The following is a 26,263-nucleotide window of genomic DNA, read 5'->3' on the forward strand; positions in this document are numbered from 1 at the left end:
ACACCAGAATAAACGGGTCGGGTAGATTACGCCGAAGACCTGGTTCTGAGACCACAGTCCCTCCATGTGTAAAATGGCGATAATAACAACGCTAGAAGTCTGGTGCAAAGGAGATAATGAATGTGAATGTGAACTTCAAATTACGTACGTGACTACACAAAGTAGTTTATCAGAATATGAATACGAGAGCTCAGGCGTTGTAACGAATCAACCGCGAAGTTTGCAGTGCCAGAGCGAAGCCCCGCCCCTGTGGCTCCGCCCACCGCGAGCGGCAGGTGGGGCTGGCAGATCTTCTTTGCGCATGCGGAAACTGCTGCCCGCTCCCACCTCTAACCCAGGCTGAGAGTAGCTGCTGTTTCTGAGAGGACGATTCGAGGGGAGGCCCCTGGCGCGGTTTTCTTTGCCTCTCCCTTCCGCAGGCCCTGGCTGTACTTTAACTGTGCCTAGAGCGTGGTACGTTCTCGTCTACCTACCTGACTTTCTGCAGAAGGCGCCTGTCGTTGGCCTAATAGTTCCCTGTCGAAAGTGCCGGCCCCCGCGCCGGCACCGGCCGCAGCCGGGTGGGAAGGCTCAAGATGGCGTGCCTGTTGGAGACCCCAATCCGCATGAGCGTCCTCTCGGTGAGTGACCGCCGCAGCTGCCCGCCAGCTCGAGAGCTCGGGCCGGCCCGCAGCATTCACCCCAAACGCGGAGTACCTCCTGGACACCACCCCTTGGGGTGGCTTCCCGGCTTATCTTTGGGCCGCGGAGAGAGAGGGTGGGCGGGCGGAATAGACCGGACCCCCGACTAAGCCAGAAACGTCTCCAACTCCGGGAGCTCCCACCGGTGCCGTTTCTCAGGTGGCCTCTGGCGGACAGGGTGGTTGGGCGTACGGGCAGCTGGCCCGGTGGCGCGGCTTGGTCTTTGCCAGGTGCTTCACTGAGCCTTCCTCTCAGCTTGCCGCTTCTCCGGGGCCGAGCGCTCTACCCTGTGAGGCGCCCGGCTTGCCGCTGGCCTGGGAACAAGCGCCCATTCAGCCCCCCGTGGCTTTGGCTAGAGGAGGTGCAGGCACCTTGGCCCTCATAGCCTGAGAACGGCCAGGCCAGGTCTGTTTGGCTTCTGTCGCGTCCCGGCACGGGCTAGAGCTGCTTGCTTCTTGGCAACGGGGATTTCATACCAGCTGCAACATATTCTAGTTTATGTAGTTGCCTAAGCCCCTTTTCTCCGCTTTGCTTTGGAGGTCGCAGCTCAGGGTGTAGAGGAACCTGTGCCTGGCATTACTTTTTCCTTAAAGGGGAGTCAAACATTGCGGGGTGGGGAATAAAACTTTCATACTATTGGAAGAAGGAAACGTATTGATCCGCCAGGAAGTAATACCTAGTTGTTAGGGGGTTTTTTGTTTTTTTGTGTTTGTTTTTTTTTTTTAAGTTAAAATCCAAAATACAACTTTCACCTTTCACTGTGTTGCTCTTGAGAACCAGGACTGGGAGTGAAAGTTGCTGAGGGATAACTTCAAAGGGTTTTACAATTTAGAGCTGTCCAACTCAGAATAGTCACTTTACCAATGGTCCGTTTGCTGTTGTTGGAAATAGGCAAAGAATGGTTGGCTATCTTTTAGACTTGTGGAAGCTGATATTGAGAGGGTGGTTGAATTACAGATTACTTGGCTTGTCAGGTTCCTAGAATCTCTGACCCCAACTGGTTTCTTTATTCTTCTCTGACTTCTCCCTCAGAGACACTGGCCTATCTGGAAGCACTTAGGATATTTGCTATGATTGAGGGTTAGAACCTTGTGGCATACTGCAACCTAGATAATTTGGTGGAGGGCTGTCACCAAATTTGTCCCTTGACTAATTTTAGCAGTCTTTTTCCTTATTTCATACTGCAGTTTGGGGAAACACTGTTCATCTAAGCACTGAATAAGATTAGCCTGTTACTCTTCCTCTAATACCCAGGAATGTTTTGTGGGAGAGCAGGTGAATGACTTTTCCCTAATTATTTTTTTTTCTTTTTTACGTATTCATTATTTGTGGCGCCTGTGTGGCTCAGTTGGTTAAGCATCTGACGTTGGCTCAGGTTATGATCTCATAGTTGGTGAATTCAAGCCCCGGTCAGACTCTCTTCTGTCAGTGAGCCCACTTCAGATCCTCTGTCTCTGTCTCTCTCTTATCCCCTTCCCTGCTATCCGTCTCAAAAATAAATAAACTTGAAAAAAAATTATTTATTTTGAAAGAGAGAATGCACACTCAAGCAGGGGCAAGGCAGGGAGAGGGAATCCTGAGCAGGCTCCACGCTGTCAGTGCAGAGCTGGCCGAGGGCCTCAAGCCAACTAACGGTGAGATCTAAGCTGAAATTAAGAGCTGGAAGCCTGACCCACTGAGCCACCCAGGCGCCCCTCCCTCATTATGTTTTTTTTCTTTTTTTTGAAGTATGCCTCTCAACTGCCCTTAATTCCCTTTAATTATCTTTTCTAGCCTTCATTTCACCTGAAGCTTCTTTACTTTTTGTGCATTGTCAACTTGTGTAGTGCATACAGTGGAAATTTTTCATTTGTTTCACTCCCTCACTAAAGAGTATTTCCTGTTTAGTTTTTTAAAAAAATGTTTATTTATTTTTGAGACAGAGATAGCATGCATGGGGGAGGGGCAGAGAGAGAGAGGGAAACAGAATTCCAGGCAGGCTCCACGCTGTAAGGGCAGAGCCTGTCTCAGGCCTGAAACCCATCAACTGTGAGATCATGATCTGAGCTGAAGTCGGATGCTCAACTGAGCCACCTTGGCGCCCCTATGCAGAAACTTCTTGAAGAGTATTCCCTACTCATAGTGGGGATTTGCTTTAGTTCTAATCTCATTAAGGGCTTATTTATTTATTTTTAAAGTTTTTTCACCGTTTCCAAAGTCTTGTCTGTCAGTTCATCAGTTATAGAGCCTTGGGAAATAAGACCCCATTATGGCACCACCTTTTGAAATAGTGCAGGTGGAACAGGAAATACTAATCACTAATTATCTTGAAAATAATTTATTTCTTTCATAGGCTGCTTACTGTGCACCAGTTATGTACAACACTCTGTAGTGTATATGTCTAGGGAATGCAAGGATGAGATCAGATATGCCCTCAGGGATCTCATGGTCCAAATGACTCCGTGGCTTGATAAACGTAATTCAAGCAAGGGCAGTTCAATGGCTTTAAGGGTTTCATTCAAGGCCCTATATACCTTCTTCTCTATGAGAGATCTCATTCACTCTTAAAACCTTGACTGTAATCAACTCACACGTTACATTGCCAACCTTGACTTTTCTCCACCTGTTGTCACATCTTCAATTGTGTGGATGTTACCTAAGATTTCTAACAAAGCACATTCCCTTCTAAGAGAATTTAATTATCACTTTGCATTTCTGTTCATGATACTTTATTTCATCACTCACCGTTAAACCTTTTGAATCATCTTTGGCCCTTCCCCTTCCATGTCCGTATATCTAATCAGTCCTTAAGGTCTGTTGGCTCTTAGTGTTTCACACATCTGTCTGTTCCCATGGCCACCCTCTCATATCATTTTGTGCCTGCATTACCACAATGTCCTCAAAACTATTCTTACTGCCTCTTATGCGTTACTCTTTCAGTTCAAATCCATTCTCCACAGTAATTTTCCTATAGAAGACATTGGACACACTGCTTTCCTGTTTCAGTTCTTTAGTGGGTTCCTATTGCCGAAAGGCTGATAATCCTGTTCAGCTTTAAATGTAAGATTCCATATCCTCTGCATGAACCTTCTGTCCCATATAAACTGGCTTTTTCAAATTGAAGTGATCTTGGGTTCTTCCAAACCCAGTAACCCTTAATGTCTTCCTGGTTGTTTGTACATATGAATTATAGCATAGTATGCTTTTATTCATGTAATATATTCTGAGCTTCTGTCATTTGCTAGGTATGGCATTGGGTTTGGGAATGCGGTGGTGAGCTGCAGACCTGTCTCTGCCCTTAGGAAAATTTACCCTAATGGGGAAAACAGATGCCAAATCATTACACAGTTCTTTGATAGTGAATGGTGATTAGTGTTATGAATGAAAAACATAGGGTGCTGTATGGGCATGTGGTAGGGGAACCTGATCTATTGTAGAGGACATCGAGGAGAGGTAGGGAGGATTTCTCTGAAGAAGTGACAATGAACTAAAAGTTCAAGGATGGTTAAGAACGAACTAGAAAAACAAAAGAGCAAGTTCCGGGCAAAGGCCCTGGGGCTTTTAACAATTGTTCTATCTTATCTTCTTAGTAAATTAATTCAGAGGTAAATGCTTGACCTTTTCTTTTTCTTAAGCCCACTCCTATTTATAGCACTATGTCTTGCATATAATAGGCATTCAGTAAATGGTAGAACTATGTTTCAGGGAATTGAACAAACTCTTCAGTTGTCTTTCTAGGGTGCACCATGATCATCCCTATCCGTCTTTGGTTTGCACTTAGCATTACAACATCACCCTTTTCAACAAATTTATAAATTCTCCCATGTTTCCCAAACTCTTGGATGGTTTTACATTGATTGGATTGTTTAAAACTTTTAATTCTGACATATAGATTCACGGAAGTTGCAGAGATAGTATGCTGTGTACACTTTACCCAGTTTCCCCTATTGTTTACATTTTATATAACTGTAGTACAGTATCAAAACCAGGAAGTTGATACTGATATATGTTTAGTTCTGTATCATTTTATCATATGTATATAGTGTAGCCATTACCACGGTCAAGATACAGAACTAGTCTATCATCACAAAAATCTCCCTTTTGCTACCTCACACCTACCCACACCCCCTGCCTTGCTATCTCTAACCTCTGGTGACCATTAATTTCCATACCTGTGATTTTGTCATGTTCTATAATAATTGGCTTTTGTCATACAACATAATGCCCTTGAGATCCATCCAAGTTGTGACAGTAGTGTGTTTCTTTTTACTGCTAAGTAGTATTCCATGGTATGGATGTCACAGTTTAGCTACTAACCTATTCGACGTTTTGGTTATTTCCAGTTTTGGGCTATTATAACCTGCAGTGAACAATCATGTTCAGGTTTTTACTTATTTATTTTTTTACATTTATTTATTTTTTGAGAGACGTAGAGAGAGCACAAGTTGGGGAGGGGCAGAGAGAGAAGGAGACACAGAATCCGAAATAGGCTCCAGGCTCTGAGCTGTCAGCACAGAGCCCGACATGGGGCTCGAACTCACAAACTGTGAGATTATGACCTGAGCTGAAGTCGGACGCTCAACCGACTGAGTCACCCAGGCGCCCCAATGTTCAGGTTTTTATGTGGACATAACTTTTTGTATCTCTGAGATTAATGCCCAGGAGTGCAATTGCTAAGTTGTATAGTAAATACATGTTCTCAAAGAAACTGACACTTTTCTAGAGTGGATGTACCATTTTACATTCCCATCAGTAATGTATGAGAGACTCTTTGCACCCTTACTAGCATTTGGTATTGTTATTTTTTGTTTTAGCTGTTCTAAATAGATGTCTAGTGATAATTCGTCATGGTCTTGATTTGCTTTTGTGTAATGACAAATAGTGTCAAATATTTTCATTATGTGCCATCCATATTCTATTGAAATATGAAGAAATATTTTAGTGAAATATTTCTTCATGTCCTTTTTGCCCACTTCTTAATCAGGCTGGTTTTTGACTGGTGAGTTTAGAAAGCTCTTTATAGATTCTAGATATAAGTCCTTTGTCAAATAGGTGCTTTGCAGATATTTTCTCCCAAGTCTGTAGTTTATCTTTTCATTTTCCTCTTTTTTTTTTCTTAAATGTTTATTGATTTTGAGAAAGAGGGAGCAGGTGTGTGCGCATACGGGCTAGGGAGGAACAGAGAGAAAGAATCTGAAACAGGTTCTGCACTGTTTGTACAGAGCCCGATACGGGGCTTGAATTCATGAACCATGGAGATCGTGACCTGAGCTTAACAACTCAGATGCCTAACTTCATAAGCCACCCAGGCGCCCCTATCTTTTCATCCTCATAACCATAGGTTAAAAAATGAACTTTGATCTCAACTTCAAACCTTATACAGAAATTAATTCAAAATGGATCATAGATTGTAAAACATAATTAATTTTGTTTTAAAATAAAACATAATTACCATTAATTGTAAAACATAAAATGAAACTTTTAGAATAAACAAGAGAAAATCTGCAGAACCTTGGGCTTGGTGAAGAAGTTTTAGATCTAACACCAAACACACGACCTGTTTAAAATTTTTTTAGTTAAAAATTGAGTCCAATTAGTAATTGGACTTAACCGAAATGAAAATTTATGCTTTGTGAAAGACTCTGTTAAGAGGATGATTGCATTTTATTTTGGTCACTTCGTAATGATTTGAGAGGAAAGCTGATAAAATGCCACTGAATAACATTGTAGGCTGCTATAGACAGCTAAGGCATCTATTTTAGTTGTCTTCTTCACAATGTTTTCCTAGTGCCATTATGCCTTTTTGACCAACGGCTGGTAGAAGTGTACAGGGTAGCCCAAGTCTGAGTATTCCTTGATTTGGTTCTGTTCTTGATAATTATAAACAATTGATTTGCTCTCTTACATGGACAACTGACAATAGGAAAGATTTTTATGTGAAGGTAAGCCTGGCTATACTATAGGCATGAATTTGGTCTCTCTTGGTTTTTAGTAATAAATGCAAAGTAAAATCTGGTCAGCACATTTTGAAGTTTGCCATTAATTCACTCCACAAAGCACCAGAAAGCTCAGGGTATGTCAGAAGGTGGTCAGTCCCAAAAGGAATTTAACAGGATGAACTTCTAAATCTTTAGTGGCAATGTATGAAGAATGCAGATGCTCATTTGTATGTTTCTGGGCATCTTGTATCTTTAAGGAAAGATGCCACCTGAATTCAGTGAGTGCTCAAGAAGTCTTTTGAACTTAACCAAGAGTTAGAACACCTTTGTGTAGGGTCTTTTATTTCACTTGGAGATCTAGCCTTCCTGTCTCCTCCCATTTTCATTAAGAGTTTTAAAATAGTGCCAAGAGCCAGGAATTTCAGTGGTTTTGACTTGTATCTTTTTTATTTCTGATTTGGCGATTGTTTTGCCGTACCATCTGTCATATTGGCTTCTGGGTAAAGATAGGGAGTTATACAAAGGAAAAGTCTTGTTAGCTTTTGGAAACCAGAGAACAGCAGTCTTCACTAAGCAGTGGTGCTATGATCCCTGGGACTATTTAGATGGGACTGAAAGGAATTCCAAATAAGAGTTGTTTTGTAGAAACAGCCTCCAGTTGTCACTTTGATAAAGGAAAAACTGTTTTGACTTCCTTCTATAAAATTAGAAGAATAACGAGTTAGCTACATTCTCCAGTATATTCATAATAACAGTTATTGGAGGAGGGGGAATGATAAGAGTATTATGCTGCCTCATGAAAATGAAAAGTTGTGGAGGCAGTAGGAAGAGTTTACAGCGTATAGGGTCTACTAATATTTCATGGTCATTACCACCTGCAAAATTATTATAGAACACATGATTCTTTTGCTTCAGGAGTATTTTAAGAATTTATTAGGCTTCTAAAAAGTTGTTGGTGAATGATAAGGGAAGTGAGGAAAAGAGTCATGATTATAATCAAACGTGATTGACAGGACTTTTACCTTTGCAATTAGGTGGTATTATCTACTGAGGATTAGGAGAGGAACATGTTAGGGGAGTATGGAGGAAAAATAAGTTTCATTTTAGATCTGCTGAGTTTGCTGTATTTTCTGGACATCTCTTTAGAGGTGTGCAATAGGCAGTTGGATATTCTGGAGTGTTTTCTATACCACCAGGCAATTCTCCAGTTCTCTATGGACACCAGCTGGGTGTTGTACAATTTAACTGAATTCTGACACTACCTACCTAAAAATAGTGTCAGATCCCGCAGGTAAAAGGCTCAGTCTTACAAGACTGCCCCACCTGAGACACCAGTTGCAAGTCCAGGTTTTTTTGTGCCTCTGACCAACCAGCTATAAATCTGATGTTCTTACAACACCCTCCTTTAAAAAAAATTTTTTTTTAACGTTTATTCATTGTTGAGAAAGACAGAGTGTGAGTGGGGGAGGGGCAGAGAGTGAGGGAGACACAGAATCTGAAGCAGGCCCCAGGCTCTGAGCTGTCAGCACAGAGCCCAACATTGGGCTCGAACCCACGAACCAGAAGATGATGACCTGAGCCAAAGTCAGACACATAACCTACTGAGCCACCCAGGCACCTCAACCCTCCTTGGTTTTAGAATGGTTCACAAAGCTCAGGAAAATACTAACTTTTGTTTGCCAGTTTATTATAAAGGATACAGGTGAACAGCCAGATGATGAGGCACATAGGGCAAGATCCAGATGTGTCCCAAATGCAGTAACTTCTGTCCCCATGTGATTGGGGTATGCCACTTTCCTGGCACATGGATGCATTCCCCAGCCCAGATGCTCATCAAATTTTATTCAAGCGTTTTTATAGAACTTTAATCTCCAGCACCCCCACCCCGACCGCCACCCCCTGCCACTCCACCACCACCACCATTTTCCCCCTTCCCAGAGATTGCTGGGTAGGACTAGAAGTTCCAGCCCTGTAATCATATGGTCTCTCTGGTTACCAGTCTCATCCTGAGGCTCTCTTGGGGCCCTAGCCTAATCGTTCATTAGCATAAACTCAGGTGTGCTCAAAGGGGGATCCTTATGAATAACCACAGACACTCTTACCACTTAAGGAATCCCAAGGATTTTAGTCGCTTTGTGCCAGGAACTGAGGCAAAGACCAAATATATTTGTTACATCACAAACATAAAAATCTAGTGCTTAAACCTGGGGTGATCATTATTTGGGAGTCATTACCATATTTATTGATCAGTGGTTCTTAACCTTTTAAGGATAGGAGAACCAACACCCTCTTCCCCAGAAAAACCTGCATCTATCTAAAGAAGCACATAATTTCAAGTGGTTTATGATTCCCTGAAACTAGCTCACACATCAGTCTTGTAATATTTCCTTTTTTTTTCTTTTTTACTGATCCCAAAGTCCATCACAAACATATATAGCAAAATTTAAAGGTCATTTATATTCATTTTTGAATGGTAAAAATTGTAATAATAGTAAGGTTTTAAAACTCATATAAAGTATCATTTGGCATGTGGGGACTTGGCTTGGAAGAACCATAATCTTTTGCCCAGAGTATGCCAGTGATCTTCTATAAGTACACCATCTCCACAGGATGGGTTTTGTATAGCAGATGAAGTAGCAGGCCTGGGAGAAAAGGGTAGGTTAGCTGGAGATCCATGCTGGGACAAAGTAAGGCACTTGGGGGTCTGGGCACAGGCAAAGTGGAATAGACAGAGATTACAAGTGGCCCATGATACTGGCCTGATTGTCACAGGCCACTGTGTGGATGATGGGTCAGACAGATCCTTAATGGTACTATTTAGTAGGAAGGCTAATGCACCAATTGTTGTAAGTGGTGGGCTGCATCTGAGTCAAGCACCATGGATAGCTCCGAGGCACTGGTGTTCTGTCTCTAAAACTCTAAAGCAAATAAGCCCTTTTTAAAAATCAGGAGACAGCCTGTGTGGACAGTAACACTTACAAGGTGTACCATGAAAGATGGTTACCCAGGATCTCTAAGCCATTATATTATTTCAATCTTGAATAACAAGTTACAATATTCTTATGGTCCAGGACACTGCAACCATGACTGAATAGCCTTACTCTGTTATGTCAAGATTGAGAAGCATTTTAATAAATCTAGTGGATTTCCTGGGCTATTTTATCATCTTGGGAGGCATCTAAATGAAACTCAGCCAACCCAGAGTATCTCAGTCTTTGTAAAACCCCTCACAACCTTTGTCATTCCTATGCCCCAGAGATGGTTTTGCTTCCTTGGACTTCCAGATTAGGCTGTTCGTACCATAGATCTTTACTTAGTTCCTTTACTCTCTCTGGAAGGGTCTCCTCTTGGCTCCCGGTCTTCAGACATTCCCCTCTACTTTGAAGAGTAAACGAATAGAATTTAATAGTTAGAAGGAACCTTAAAGATCATCCAGACCCAAATAAGTCCTTGTGATTTGACCATACTTTAAAAGGATAAACTCTGCAGTACCTGATTAGAAAGAAGCATGAATGCTAAATTGCTTCCATTTCTTGTGACCACCAAAGCATGTTTATAGCAATTGTTGATATTATACAAGAGCTATAATAATATTTTATTACATTAAAAACTCACCACAGAAAAAATAAAGACTACTTTTCATATCCCTTTTAATATAACTGTGCTCTGGTTTTTGAATTATGGAAAAAAATCCCTCTTTGTGTGAGTGTAAAATTACAGAGTCTTTGTGGAAGAAATCTGTAGATAATCTTTAGTTCATTCTTACCATTTTTTTTTAATTGGGGAAACTGAGAACTAGAGAGGCAGACTGTGCACTGTCATATGCTCTTATGTAAAGTGTCAGAGCCAAATTTCCAAACACCCAATTTAAGACAGAAAAAAACTGTACAGTCTTACACATTTAAAAATTTTATTTTCAAACTCTGGGCATGGACTTATTTACACTTTATCTTAAAGTGTTTTCTTAACATGTAAAGTCCTATTTTGAGTCTTAATTATTGAAAGTTGAGGGTTGCCTCTTATCCAGGTAGATTAAGTTAAAAATGAAGTATTTAAGTATTTTCATGATTGAGTTTGTGAAATTAAAGCAGATGATATTCTAGGAGTCTCAGTTGTCATAATTATGTTATGTTCTACACAGATAGGACCCAGCCAAACTAGATTTCTCATCTGGGGGGAGAGAAATGCTGCGAACCTCTAGAAACACCAAAGTATGAATCCCATGATTTAAAAAAACAAAATAAAAATAGTTGCAAAAATACTATATGACAGGTGTGAAAGAATTGGGATGAGAATCTCATTGAGTTCTAATGGGGCCAGAGGTTTACCAGAATTCAAAAATTAAAAGAAAACAACAACAAAACACCAAAATCTTTTTAAATAGTACTTGGGCATTTTCTTCTTTTTTTTTTTGATTTGGAGGTAAGTGGGAATTTTGGGATACATGGGAAGGGCATGATACCTATTTGCAAGGAAAAGGTCAGTCTTTGTTGATGATTTTCTTTCTTCTTCTTTTTTTTTTTTTTTTTTGTATTGGCCCAGATGGACAGATTTTTTGCTCTCAAAATTAGGAAAGAATTGTCTATTTTTTTTTAATGTGACTTTCTGCAATGATCCTTTTTTGGTAAAGTTCCTAACAAGACAAAGTACAACCTTTTCCTTATTCATATGGGAGTTGCATTTTTGGGAAAATGATTGTACTGTAACATACAGAACATATTTTGTGTTTATATGCAAAATTGAGTTAGATTCTAGACTCCGATTTTTTTTAAAGCTGATTTATTTATTTTGATAGAGTGAGAGAGAGAACAGTGGAGAGGCAGACAGGAAGAGAGAATCCGAAGCAGGCTCCATGCTGTCAGCATAGAGCCCAACATGGGTCTGGAACTCTTGAACTGTGAGATCATGAACTGAGCTGAAATCAAGAGTCGCCCGCTAAACTGACTAAGACACCCAGGGGCCCCTCAGATAATTAATTTTTAAAATTTTGTTTTGCCTACATGACTGCACAGTGGAAAGTCTTTTGGATGTGGGCCCATTGCCCCACGCATTGCAGAACATCCAGCCAGCATCTTGAGTCCTTGCCTACTAGATATCAGTGACACCTGTTGTCATTTTGACAGCCAAAATCACTTACATGGATTTATAAAATGTATCTTAGGGAATAGTGCTGTTCCTCTTTAGAACTGCAGAGAACATGGGACTTTTTGAGTGGTGTGTGTATCTCCCTCTTTTTCTCCTGCCCTTTTTCCTCCCACCTGCTTGTGAGAGTGTATAGTATAAGGACATGGAAATAAAATGTGCTATTAAACATTTTCTCCCATATTGTGTATAGTCCTCTAATCTGTATCACTTATTTATTACATTCTTTGCTTTTTATCTTTCTCCCCTTGCTGAAGCTCCGCAAAGGTGAATTTGGGGAGGTGTGTCTTTGTTTATTGCCTAGAAGAAAAGTGCCTGCATAGTTTAAATATTTGTTGACTGAATTAAAGGGTGCAACTTCAGCTTTGTTTTGGATTCCCAAGTGTATACTATATCATAATACTAAATTGCATTTTTCGAACACACCATGTTCTCTTGTGCGTGTATTGTGCTCTCCACCTAGAGTTCTTGTATTATTTTGCTAGGTGAAAAGGAAGGAAAAAAAGACTAGTTTTTCAGATTAATCATCCTCACTGCTTAGACATCACCTCCCATTCCACCCCTAACTTCAGTACTTCAGTTAATTATATCTTCAACTTTATCTTGTATCCACTTATTGCACTGATCCTGTAAGTTACACTCATAAGTTACATATATGTTTCTTTTCTGTACTGTGAATGCCTTTTGGGTAAGGTACTCTGTTTTATCTATTACCAGCACCTAGCATAATGCAAGGGTAAATTGAATATTTCATATATTGGATTTCAGCCTGAAATAGGTTTTAAATGGAATCTTTATGGAATTCAAACATCCTATATTTTTAGTTGTGTTTCTTTGATCTCTCCCCCAAACCAAGATTTATCCTTACAGTGCTGAATGATGAAGATTATGAAAGCAATTTTATCTTGAAGTTCCTGGTAGTTTGTGGGATAATTGAGATGTTAAATTTGATTGGCAGTTACTAGGGTTTTGTTTGTTTTGTTGGCAATTACTAGTTTAAACATTCATATGTTAGGGATCAGAATTTCCCTTTGAGAATCGTTACGTTTTAATTTCTAAAGATCACGTGATTTAAATGAGAAAATAGATATGAAATATTTTGTAAACTGTAACATAAACAAATAACAGGTATTATAAAATACTTATTTCCCTTTTTCTTCTGGGTTGGTTGTATGGGAGAAAGAACACTGTAAATTGATTACTTCTTGAACTATATATTGGTTTTCTTAACTGTTATATTCTCTCTGAGTCCATCATAACACTTAAAGTTATCATGGAAGTTATAGAAATGCACAGATTATTACTTTTATACATTTTAATGGCCTTTAAAAATCTCAAATAATGAAAGTTTAGATTTTTAAGTTTAGCACTCAGATGCCTATTTCTTGCTGAGTACTTAGCGTGCTCTGGGAAAAAGGCATCAGGTAAAAAAAGATAGGTTAGAAAAGAAAAAGGGTATCTTTGGATAGTTAGACTTTAATCATGAAGATAAATAATCAAGAGAATCATTAGTATACTTGTTAAAGCATTTATCTTTTTTATATGAAAATAGAATTTCCCTGAAATCTTATTTGTGTGGTACTTTTACATTTGTTTCACACTCTGAGCTATGTGGTAATGTCACCATTTTATAATTGAAGAAATGGTCTCAAATTTTTATTTTTGCCCAAGTCACAAGGCTAGTAAGTAGTAGAATGAGGACTCAAACCCAAGTCTTCAAATGCCAGATCATTTGTTCTTCCTGCCACACAATGCTTGAATATGTTAGAAATAAAGAACATTATATTTTAATGAAATGTACATACGGCAAGACTTTAATGAACAAAATAAAATAGCTTGATATTTTCTTATTAACCCTGTTAGTCTTCATTGTTTAATAAACTCCTTGTTTTACTTCAAGTTGTAAAACAGCAGTTGAACAATTTTCTCTTAATTTTTAAGTTAAATCCCGTATGTGGTAAGTCTGGAATTTAGTAATTCGACATTCAAAACCCTTCCTTAAGAATTTTTTTTTCCAAGTGGTGGGGATTTATATTTATTTATTAAGGCATAATTGGCATACAGTATTAATATTACTTTTTGGTGTACAACATAGCGTTTTGACATTTCTATGCATTGTGAAATGGTCACTACAATATGTCTAGTTACCATCTGTCACCTAACAAAATTAATACAGTGTTATTGACTCTATTTCCCATGATCTGTACTGTATATTACATCCCATGACATATGTTTTATTACTGAAACTGTGTATTTATTGATTCCCCTTAGCCATGTGGTCCCCTGCCTCCTCCTCCCCCACCCCCCCCCCCCCGCCCCCTGCCATTAATCTATGCTCTGTATCTGTGAGTCTTGGTTTTATTTTGTTTCGTTTTTTAGATTCCACATATAAGTGAAAACATGCAGTATTTGTCTTTCTCTGACTTCTCTCAGCATAATACCTTCAAGGTCCATCCATGTTGTCACAAATGCCATGATTTCATTCTCATGTGTGGCTGAGTAATATTCCGTAGTATATATAGTTGACCCTTGAACAACATGAGGGTTGGGACACAACTCCCATGCAGTCAAAAATCCACATATAACTTTTGACTCCCCACAGACTTAATTACTACTAGTATAGTTTTGACCAGAAGACTTACTGATAACATCAACAGCCAAATATCACATGTATTGTATATATTATATACTGTATTCTTATAATAAAGTAAGCTTGAAAAAAATATTAAAATCATAAGGAAGAAAATACATTTATAGTACCTTAAATCTGCACATAAACAGACCTATGAAGTTTAAACCTTTGTTGTTTAAGGGTCAGTTATATATACTACATCTTCTTTATCCATTCGTACATTAATGGACACTTAGTTTTTTTTCATACCTTGGCTATTGTAAATAATGGTGCAGTGAACATAGGGGTGCACATATCTTTCTGAATTAGTGTTTATATTTTCTTCAGCTAGATACCCAGTAGTGGAATTGCTGCATTATGCGGTAGCTCTAATTTTAGTTTTTTGAGGAACGTTTATACTGTTTTCCATTGTGGATGCACCAATTTACATTCCCATCTGTACACAAGGATTCCCTCTCTCCACATCCTTGCCAACACTGGTTATTTGTTTTTTATTCTAGCCATTCTGATAGCTGTAAGGTGATATCTCATTTTAGTTTTGATTTGCCACTCCTTGATGATTAATGATTTTGAGTATCTTTTCATAATGCCTGTTGTCCATCGTGTGTATTCTTAGAAAAATACCGATTCAGATTCTCTGCTCATTTTTTAATTGGATTTTTTTTGTTACAGGATTGTATGAGTTCTTTGTATGTATTGGCTGTTAACCTTTGATAGAATATATGATTTGCAAATATCTTCTCTCATTTAGTAGGTTGCCTTTTTGTTTCCTTTGCTGTGTAGAAGCTTTTTAGGATGATGTATTCATATATGTTTATTGTTGATTTTCTGTTGCCTTTGGAGTCAGATATAAAAAATATTGCTAAGACCATTGTCAAGGAGCTTAACCACCTATGTTTTCTTCTAGGAGTTTTATGGTTTTAGGTTGTACATTTGAGTTTTTAATCTATTTGGAGTTGTTTTTATGTATACAGTAAAGTAGTGTTCCATTTTTTTTAATAGTGGTCCATTTTTATCATTTTGTATTGTAGCTGTTCAGTTTTCCCAACATGATTTGTTGAAGAGACTGTCCTTTCCCACTGTATATTCTTGACTCTTTGTTAGAAGTTAATTGACCACATAGAATTGGGTTTATTTCTGGGCTCTTTTCTGTTGATACATGTGTCTGTTTTTGTGCTGTTACCGTACTGTGTTGATTACTAAAGCTTTGTCGTATAATTTGAAACCAGGGAACATGATAACTCTTAGTTTCCCTTCCCACCCCCCCAGGTTGTTTTGGCTCTTTGGGGTCTTTTGTGGTTCCATACAAAATTTAGAATTTTGTTCTAGTTCTATGAAAAATGTCCTTGGAATTTTGAGAGATTGAATTGAACCTGTAGATTGCTTTGGGTAATATGGATATTTTAACAATATTGATTTTTCCACTTGATGAGCACAGAATACTTGTGTCTTCAGTTTCTTTCATCTGTGCCTTAAAGTTTTCATTCTTTTTTGATGCAATTATGATTGGGATTGTTTTCTTTCTGATAGTTCATTATTTTTATTACTTTTATCCCACAAGTTCACTGAATTCATTTATTAGTTTTAATAATTTATTGGTGGAATCTATGGATTTTCTATATATAGTATCATATTGCCTGCAAGTAGTGACAGTTTTGATTTTTTCTTTCTAATATTATGCCTTTTATTTCTGTTTCTTGCCTAATTGCTGTGACTAAGACTTCCAGTACAATGTTGAATACAAGTGGAAAGAATGGGCTGTTTGTTCTGTTCCTGATCTTAGTGGAAAAGCTTTCAGCTTTTCACCACTGAGTATGATCTTAGCTGTGGGTTTGTCATGTATCGCCTTTAGTATTTTTGAAGCATGTTTCCTATATAACCAATATTAGAGGTTGTTTGTTTTTTTTTTTTTTTACATAAATGGATGTTGGATTTTGTCAGATGTTTTTTTGCATATATTGAGATGGTCATGTAATTTTTATGTTTAATTTTAATATGTATGACATTAATTATTGGATGTTGAACCATTCTTGCATCTCTGGAGTAAATCCCATTTGATCATGATGTATAATCCTTTTAATATATTGTAGAGTTTGGTTGGGTAATATTTTGTTGAGGATTATTGCATCTGTGTTCATCAGGGATGTTGGGCCTGTAATTTTCTTTTTTTGGGGTGTCCTTATCCAGATTTGGTATCAGGGTAATGTTGGTCTCATAAAATGGGTTTGGAAGCTTTTCCTCCTCTTGAGTTTTTTGGAAGAGTTTGAGAAGAATCATATTAAATCTTTGAGTTAAATCTTCTCAAATTCACCAGTAAAGCTCTCTGGTCATGGACTTTTGTTTGTTGGGAGGTTTTTGATTATTAATTGAATGTTCTTATTAGTAATCAGTCTATTCTGCTTTTCTATTTCTTATGATTCAGTCTTGGAATATTTTAAATTTCTAGAAGTTTATCCATTTCTTCTGTGTTTAATTTGTTGGCATATAATTGTTCATAGTAGTCCCATGATTTTGTGTTTCTGTGGTATCAGTTGTAACTTGGCTTCTTTTCATTTCTAATTTCATTTGAATTTCTCTCTTTTTTTCTTGGTGTGTCCAACTAAGGTGTGTCCATTTTGTTTATCGTTTTGAAGACCTGTTTCTTAATTTTGTCGACCTTTTCTATTGTCTTTTAGTCTTTGTTTCATTCATTTCCACTCTGATCTTTATTATTTCCTTCCTTCTGCTAACTTTGGGCTTTGTTCTTTTTCTAGTTCCTTAAGTATAAAGTTATTTATTTGAGATTCTCTTGTTTCTTGAGGTGGACCTGTATTGTTATGAACTTCCCTCTTAGAACCGCTTTTGCTGCATCTGATTGATTTTGATATGTTGTATTTCTGTTTACATTTGTCTCTAGGTATTTTTTATTACTTCTATGACCCAATAGTTGTTCAGTGACATGTTTAATCTCTATGTATTTGTAGTTCTTCCAGTTTTTTTCTTCTAATTGATTTCTAGTTTCATACCATTGTGGTCAGAAAGATGCTTTACATATAATTTCGGTCTTCCTGAAATTGAGTCTTGTATTGTAGCCTAACGTGAGCTATCTTGAAGTATGTTCATGTGCACTTGAATGTATATTCTGCTGCTTTGGGATGGAATATTCTGTATATGTCTATTAAGTCCATCTGGTCTAATATGTTATTCAGGACCAATGTTTTCTTACTGATTCTCTGGATGATCAATCCATTGATTTAAGGCAAGGGGGGGGGGCGGTGTTAAAATCCCCTATTTGTATTGTTTTGCTATCTTTTTCCCCTTTTATGTTTATTTATATTTGTATGTATTTTGGAGCTTCTCTGTTGGGTGAATATATATTTATAAATGGTGTATCTTCTTGTTGGATTGACCTCTTTATTATTTTGTAGTGCCTCTTTTTGTCCCTTATTACAGTCTTTGTGTTGAAGTCTATTTTGTCTAATAAGAGAATCACTACACTGGTTTTCTTTTTCTATTTGCATGGAATATCTTTTTCCATTCCTTCACTTTCAGTCTCTGTGTGTTTTTGTCCTTCTGGATTGAGTCTTTTGTTGGCAAGGTATGGATGTGTCCTTAAAAAAAAAAAATCTATATAGCCACTCTATGTCTTTTGGTTGGAGAATTTAGTCCATTTACATTTAAAGTAATTATTGATAGGTATGTACTTTTTGCCATTTTGTTCATTGTTTTCTGGCTGTGTTTTAGTTCTTCTCTGTCCTTGTTTCTTTTTGTCTTTTCCCTTGTGGTTTGATGACTTTCTTTAGTGTTTAGATTTCTTTCTTATTTTGTGCATTAAAAATTTTTTTTTAATGTTTTATTTATTTTTGAGAGAGGGAGAGGGAACACAATTGGGGTAGGGTCAGATAAAGAGGGAGAGAGAGGATCCAAAGCAGGCTCTGCACTGACAGTAGAGAGCCCAATGCTGGCCCAAACGCACAAACTGCAAGATCACAACCTGAGTCAAAGCCATATACTCACCTAAGCCACCCAGGTGCCCCCTCATTTTGTGTGTTTACCGTAAGTTTTTTGCTTTGTGGTTACCGTGAAATTCACACTTATTATCTTGGGTATGTAATAGTCTATTTTAAGTTAATAGCAACTTAAATTTGAATACATTACAAAACTATAATTTTATTTTCTCTCACCGTACATTTTATGCCCCTTTTTACATCTTTTTATTTTAGTATCTCTTGACTAATTATTGTAGTTTTAGTTAATTTTACCAATTTTTATCTTAACCATCTTAGTTTTATAAGTGATTAATCCACTACTGTTACTATATATTTACCTTTTTCAGTAAGAATTTTTAGTTTTGTATGTTTTCTTGTTATCAGTGTCATTTTTTCTTAGCTTAAAGAAGTCTCTTTAATTTCTTGTAAGGATGGTTTAATAGTGATAAACTCTTTTTGCTTTTGTTTGTTTGGAAAACTGTCCTTCAAATGTGAATGGTAATCTTGCTGGGTATTCTTGGTTGGAGGTTTTTATCCTTTCAGCCCTTTGAATATATCAAGCCACTCCCTTTTGGTTTACAAAGTTTCTGCTGTGAAATCTGATAGCCTATGGGATTTCTCTTGAACATAGCAATTTGTTTTTCTCCTGCTGCTTTTAAGATTCTCTTTTGGGACACCTCTGTGGCTCATTCGGTCGATCAACTCTTGATTTTGGCTCAGGTCACCATCTCACATTGTGGGATCAAGCCCCACTCTGGGCTGAGAGCTGGGCATGGACCCTACTTCGAGTTTCTCTCTCTCGCCTTCCCCTGCTCATGCTCCTTCTGTCTCTCAAAAACAAAAAGGAAAAAAGATTCTTTATTTCTAACTTCTGATATTTTAATTATAATATGTCTTAGTGTGGCTGTCTTTGGGTTCATTTTCTTTGGAACTCTCTAGACTTTCTGGACCTGGATGTCTGTTTCCTTCTTTAGGGGAATTTTCAGCCATTATTTCTTCAAGTAAGTTTTCTGTGTCTTTATCTGTATTTTCTTCTTCTTGGACTTCCTATAATGCAAATGTTATTCTACTTGATGTTGTTCCAGAGATCCCTTATTTTCATTTTTTAAGATTATTTTTCTTTTGGCTGCTCTGTTTGGGTGAGTTCCATTGATTTATCTTCCAGCTCACTGATGTGTACATCCAGCCTGCTGTTTGCACCTCTCCAGTGTGTTTTTCAGTTCAGTTATTGTATTCTTTCGCCCTGTGACTTTTCTTTGGTGCTTTGGCTTTGTTGAAGTTCTCACTATGTTCATCCATTCTTCCAAGTTCCATGAACATTTTTATGACCGTTATTTTGAATTCCTTATCCACGTGGATTCCTTGTCTCCATATCATTAAGGTCTTGTTCTGAGGTTTTGTCGTCTTTTGTTGGGAACATATTTCTCTGTTTCCTCATTTTGTTTGATTATCTGCGCTTGTTTCTGTCAGGCAAAACAGCTACCTTTCTCAGTCTTGAAGGAGTGGTTTTATGTAGGTTCTGATCCTTATCCTTCAACCTTGACTAGCTCTTGGTTGTCTCTTGTACTTTTGTGATTGTTTAAACTGCCTGATTTATTCTTGATAAGCCCCTGTTATTGAGGATGTGCCAAGACCTGTGAGCAATCCAAGAGAAGGAATCTCTTTTAACACCTAGTTTCAGGCTGATTGGAAGCCAGACCTTCAGGCAGCAGTTTTTCAACTGTGCAAATATATGTAGTCCTGTGGGGCTACATTTGTAGTTCCTGTGGACTTCCAAACCATAGGATCTAGAGGTGTCCCTAGGGCAACAGTTGCAGAAGTCTGGGCTCCAGACAAGTGTATAAACTCATTACTGGGGAGTTTTGCTGAGCCCAAGGCCCAGGTGGTGGACAAGTATGTTGTCTCCCTGGGAGTGCCTTTTTAGCCTCTAGTGTGTGGGAAATTTGATGCCTGGCCTTCAGGCTGAAGCTCTATGCCAAGCAAATAGGCTTTTTTCACATGAAGAGTGTTGTATTTCAGTCTTCTTTCTGTCTCTGCAGTGTCCTGGGGGTGGTGGCCTGCCAGGAGCTCTCTATCCAGTTGTATAGTCCTGTGCAGCTCTGGAAAGCCACCCTTCTTGGTCATCAGGGCCAGGCAATGAGATGTTCCCTGTGTGGATTGTGTGTCCGCTGGCTTCAGCAAGGCAGCTGGAGAGTGTGGCAGCTGGGTGGGGCAGACTCAAAGGCTTCAGAGAGGCAGCAGAAAAATGTCTTCTGTGATTACCCATAGGCTTCAGCAGTGCTGTGAGAAAGTGCCTTGTCTGTGTCTTATTCAGAAGGGTAATTAGAGACTGTTTTAGTTTGCCTTTTCAGGATTGTCTGGCCAGTTTTCTGAGGTATCTCTAAGTTTTTCTTCTTAGGTACTACTAAAGAAGGATTAAAAGTAGGATGATCGTACAGCCTACTTTGTTTCTAGCACTCTTCATTTATGTTTGTTACTTTGTGATAACGAGTAATAGTGCTCTCGTTCACTGTTTAAAATTATCCTATTTTGGATGAAAAAATTGAAGGTGTATTATTTATTGTATTGTGTAACAAATTACCCTGAAACTTAGCTGCTTAAAACTTATATTCATTATCTCACAATTTCTGTAGGTCAGGAATTCAGGTGTGGCTTAGTCAGTACCTCTGCCCCAAAGTTTCTTGAGAGGTTGCAGTCAGGGTGTTAGGAGGAACCATGTTTTACCTGAAGGCTCAACTGAGGGAGGATCTATTTCCAAGCTCACTCACATGGTTATTGGCAGGATTTAGTTCCATGTGGGCAGTTGCAGTTCCTTGCTGGCCGACGGCTAGGGGCTTCCTGCAGTTCCATTCCATGTGAGCCTCTCCATAGCACAGCATGGCAGCTGGCCTTACACACACACACACACACACACACACACGTACACACCCCCAACTCTGAAATGACATCCCGTCACCTCCACTGCATTCTGTTTGCTAGAATCAAGTTACTAAGTCCAGTCTTCACTCAAGGGAACACATTTCACAGGGTTTGAATACCGGGAGGTAGGTATCATTGGGGGCCATCTTAGAGGCTGTCTGTCATAGTTGGTCACCCTAATAAAAGGGAAATTGCTTTCCTTAGTACTTCTCCATAATGGAATGCAACTTATTACCTGTTTTTGTTTTTGTTTTCCTACAAAAAGAAATTTGCTTCAGGCTTCTCTTTCTTTTTAATGATTAATACCTGTTTGTACACACGGTGGATTCAACTCTTCTTAGAATTAACTCTGATTCACAAATTTGGTATCTACAAACTTTCTGCTAAAGGTACCCATGTACCTTTTCATGTAATATAATTTCAGGGAGTGCTAGTAAGTATAAAATGCAACAGGGGTTTTATATATACATTTGTAGTAGCTTTACTGCAGCTTTGAATGCATAAAATGAGTTCAGATCCAGCTTTTAAGGACTTGTTAGGTCATTTGTTTGAAGCCTTGTGCCAAATCGCGGAGGTCACAGTCTGACCCTGGCTAGCTTTGCTCTCCTTTATGGGCACAGACTGTATCCTGAGCTTTAGTTGGCTGCTTGGCACATTCACTCGGTCAGTTGGAGGAATGGAAGATTCACCATGTGTTTAGCTACCGGAAGTTACAGGAAGCAATTTAAAAGGGCATTGGTGTTTTGAATTGAAAGTGAAGTCACATCTTGAAAGGACAGGACATCAGAAACCCTCCTAATCCTCTTATCTCTATGGGCAGGAGGGAAGAAGGAACCCCAGTGCTTCCCCTATTTCTGGAGTAAATAAGGAGTGCCCAGATCAAACTGTCCCTCCCTGCACTGTTGTTGGCAAGAATGAAGAAGAGCCCCAAAGCTCTTTCCACTCCTCCCCAGTATCATAGCCACACTTCTTTTTCCCTTTTGATCATCAAGATTAAGCTCTTTATATCTGTTTACATTAACTACCACAAAAAGTCCAGGTGTCTAGGGTCATTCTGTATGCCCATATAACTGTCTTTTTAGTTTTCTATCCACATCCCTTGGTCTTTCTCCTGCTGCTTCTCTGCACATTTCTTTCATCTTTTTTGTTTAGACTGACCTGGTGACACTTTTTCCCAGCTTTCTTTTGTAAACTTCTTCAGCTGGTGGCTGTTTTTCCTTCCATGTCTTTGATATCCCTCTATCTCTAGAGATGGAAATAGACTTGCTCCTCATTGCTCTTTTCAGAGCCCTGTCTTTCCCTTTTCTCTAAATAGTCCTGATCTGTATCTTCTCTGACTCTACCTTGTTGTGCATCTATAGGCTCATTCTCCTTCGTTTCTTTAAGATTTAGCTCGTAGCTCACAGTCACTTTCTCTAGAACTACTTGTGTGATGATTTATGGAAATATGGAAATTTCATTGCCTATGTAGATAATTTTTCTTAAGCTGTAGGCTTCCCCAATGCCCATATCCTCCATCGTGCCTTGAGGTACTTGTTCCCATGGTCATTTCCTAGACCTTGACTTGATAATCTCAATTTCAGGTATCCTAGCCACCACCTTCTGTCCTTCCAAGCCACTCCTTCCACTGCTCCATTGTCAACAATCCTTGAGTCCATTTGTTATCTAGAGTCTGTTAGTCCTACCACTCTTTCACTGGCCTTCAGTAGATCCATCATTACAATCACAACTTTGTATATATCTTCAACTCAGCTGACCCCTTCCCCTAGCTTTGTCATCCTTGTGTGATGAAATTCCAACCCTGGTTAAATTCAGCCCTATTTTTCATGCCTACTTCTGTACATTTTAATGTTGCTGGGGCAAAAAGAGCCATGCTGACTGGTCATACTTTAAATTCATAATTATGAACCTCAAGAAGGCTAGTGCTGCCTGGCAATCCTGGTACATTTTCCTGGCCCATTCGGTTTCTTATTCCTCCTTTCTTCAAACCACCCACGTCCCCACCCACTCTCACCATTTTTTACTCTCAAAGAATAGGAGTAATTAGAGACCATGTCCACAAGCGCTCACTGCCATATCCATCTTCTTAATTCTCTCTAGTTATTATACCTTCCGTGTTCTACTTGGTCAGTAAATCTTGTTCCCTCTCAATTATTCATGAACATTGCTCCAAAAGTTCTCCTGCTGCCTCATTGCAGCATATTTTTTCTCTATTAAAAAAGTTTCCAGGGACGCCTGAGTGGTTCAGTTGGTTGAGTGTCCTACTTCATTCAGCTCAGGTCATGATCTCACAGTTCGTGGGGTTGAGCCCCACATTGGGCTCTATGCAGACAGCTCAGGGCCTGGAGCCTGCTTTGGATTCTCTGTCTCCTTCTCTCGGTGCCCCTCCTTGGCTGATGCTCTGTCTCTCTCAAAAATAAACATTAAAAATGTTTAAATTAAAAAAGATTTTTCATCAGTGAATAACTATGCTCTAATTAATTACATCTTTAAAAAAAATGGTCTCCTGACTCCACTTCTCCCTCTAGCTACTAGTCTGTTTCTTCACTCTCCTTTGCAAAATGAAACTCCTTGAAAGAGTTGTATTTTCTCTAATTTCTCTTTTCCTGTTTTCCTTTATGCCCTCTTCAAGTGGTCATTGGCTTCACCAGTCTGCCTCTACTGCTCTTAACAAGGTTGCTGATGACTTCCATATTTTTGTATCAGGCCCTAGTCATCATCTTATGCTGTACTTTATTCATATGTGAGATATTTGATTACTTTCTCCTTGAAACATTCTCTCATTTGGGGAATTCTTCTTGATCCAGGTGCTCCAGCATTCACTCTTCTGACCTTGCTTTATCCATGGTAAAGTGAACTCCCTTAGTGAACTCCTCCCATTAACATGCTGGCACTTCCCTGATTTGTATCTCTAGCCCACTACTCTCTCCTAAATTCTAGATTCCTATATCCAGCTGCCAACTTGACATTCTCATTTGGATGGCTAATAAAATTTTCAAACCTAACATATTCAAAACTGAATTTTTGGTTTTCTCAAATCTGCATCACTTACAGTCGTACTTAGCTCATTAATTGACACCTCAAATCTTTCTGGATACTCTGGCAAAAAACCTTAAATGTTACTCTTGGCTCCTCTCTTCTTTCATAGCCCATATCTATTCTGACAGCATATCCAATTTGATAGTCATTTCAACTTCAACATTTATCTGGAATCTGAGTGAACTTTACTACCTTCAAAACTCTTGTCCTAGTCCAGGCTACCATCATCTCTCTGAAATAACAGCATTTCTGATACTGAAACAGCCTCCCACTCGTCTCCCTGCTTTTGTCCTCCATCCCCTTCCATGCGTTTGTCTGTTTCTAAGATTGCAACCAGAGTGATCCATTTACTTATTTTTTTGTTTATTTATTATTATTTTTTAATGTTTATTTTTGAGAGAAGGACAGAGACAGAGTGTGAGTGGGGGAGGGGCAGAGAGAGAAGGAGACACAGAATCTGAAGCAGACTCCAGGCTTTGAGCTGTCAGCACAGAGCCCGATGTGGAGCTCGAACCCATGAACCGCGAGATCATGACCTGAGCCGAAGTCAGAGGCTTAACTGACTAAACCACTCAGACACCCCCAGAGTGATCCTTTTAAAACAAGTCAGTTCATGTCTCTCTTTTCCCAAAACTCTAATGGCGTCCCAATTCAAACCATAAAAAGCAAAATCCTTACAATGACTAACAGGGCTCTATCCCAGCCCTATCCAGTGGAAAACTAATTTAAGCTACACATATACTTTTAAAGTTTTTAGCAGCCATGCTACAGAAGTAAAAAGAAAAAATTAATCTTAATATATCTAACTTAAACCAATGTATTAAAATTTTATTTCAAAACACAACATAAGGAATTATTAATTAAATTATTTTACTTTTTTATCTCAAGTCTTCAAAGTCTGGTGTGTATTTTATACAATTTGGATGCCAAATTTTGATTGGAAATACTTGATTGGCATTTCGGTTTCATACAGTTTACAGTTAAACAAGTAGATATGCATACCCAAGTAGTTCCAGACATTCTTAAAAGTTTCCTAATAACCGAATCCAGTCTTGGTTTTAAAATTTTACATATTAATTAATTAAAGTTAAAAAATTTAAAATTCAGGGTACCTGAATGGCTCAGCATCCAACTCGATTTTGGCTCAGGTCATGATCTCAGTGTTGTGGGATTGAGTCCCACATTTGGCTCCTTGCTGAGCATGGAGCACACTTAAGATTCTCTCTCTCTGGGCCGCCGCCCCGCCCCCCCCCCCCCCCCGAAAAAGAAATTTAAAGTTCAGTTCTTAGCCAAATTTCAGATGTTCAATAGCCACATGAGGCCAGTGGCCATCATATTGGACAGTGTAGCTCTTTACCATCTGGCCCCTCTTCTCTGAACTTATTTTGTGTGGCTTTCTCCTTCACTCATTCTGCGCCAAGCTATAATGGCCTCCTGTTGTTTGATCACAGAAGATACTTCCACTTTCAGAGCCTTTGCATTTGGCATTCTCTGCCTGAACAGCTTCACCCCTGGGTGGCTACATGACTTACTCCTTCATCTTCTTCAGGTCTTTGCTCAAAAATCACCTTCTTAGAGAAGCTTTCCCTGGCCAGTTTGTTTACTATCTTTATCAATTGCCTTCTTTCCCAAATTCTTAAATTTCCAGGTTGTTTTTTGAAAGAGAAGAGGGCTGAAAGGGGAGAGGTGCCTAGTCTATAAAGGGAAGCAGTAAAATAAAAGAACTGTCCCATACAGACAAATCAATGAATATGTTGGGCAAAAGCACAGAGTAAAATTGAATTTGTGACTATATCCCCTTAGCTCACTGCTACCTAGTTAGCTCAGAGGATTGTTTTGTGCGTGTGTGTGTACATGCCTGACACCCTTCTAGATTACAAGCCCCTTAAATGCAAGGTTCTGCTGTAACATCCTTTTGTGTCTTGCTAATGGTATATATGTGTTGGCTTCATATGCACTAAGGC

At 38.8% G+C, this 26,263-nt stretch overlaps 1 protein-coding gene across 3 annotated transcripts in view; it reads left to right on the forward strand.

Annotated features, from left to right (window-relative positions):
* Positions 1-329: 329 nt before the first annotated feature.
* ARMC8 (armadillo repeat containing 8) overlaps positions 330-26,263 on the forward strand; it is a 108,112-nt gene continuing 82,178 nt past the window's right edge. For 2 of the 3 annotated variants that reach the window (XM_040480282.1, XM_040480284.1), the window contains exon 1: positions 330-620. In XM_040480282.1, the coding sequence (XP_040336216.1) occupies positions 576-620 (45 nt within the window). In that variant the 5' untranslated portion in view covers positions 330-575. The remainder of the gene's footprint in view (positions 621-26,263) is intronic. The other variant, XM_040480283.1, reaches the window with a different exon arrangement.

This window comes from Herpailurus yagouaroundi, unplaced genomic scaffold (assembly GCF_014898765.1).
Source record: "Herpailurus yagouaroundi ecotype Mexico unplaced genomic scaffold, PumYag 159, whole genome shotgun sequence".
In the NCBI taxonomy this organism is placed as follows: Eukaryota; Metazoa; Chordata; class Mammalia; order Carnivora; family Felidae; genus Herpailurus; species Herpailurus yagouaroundi.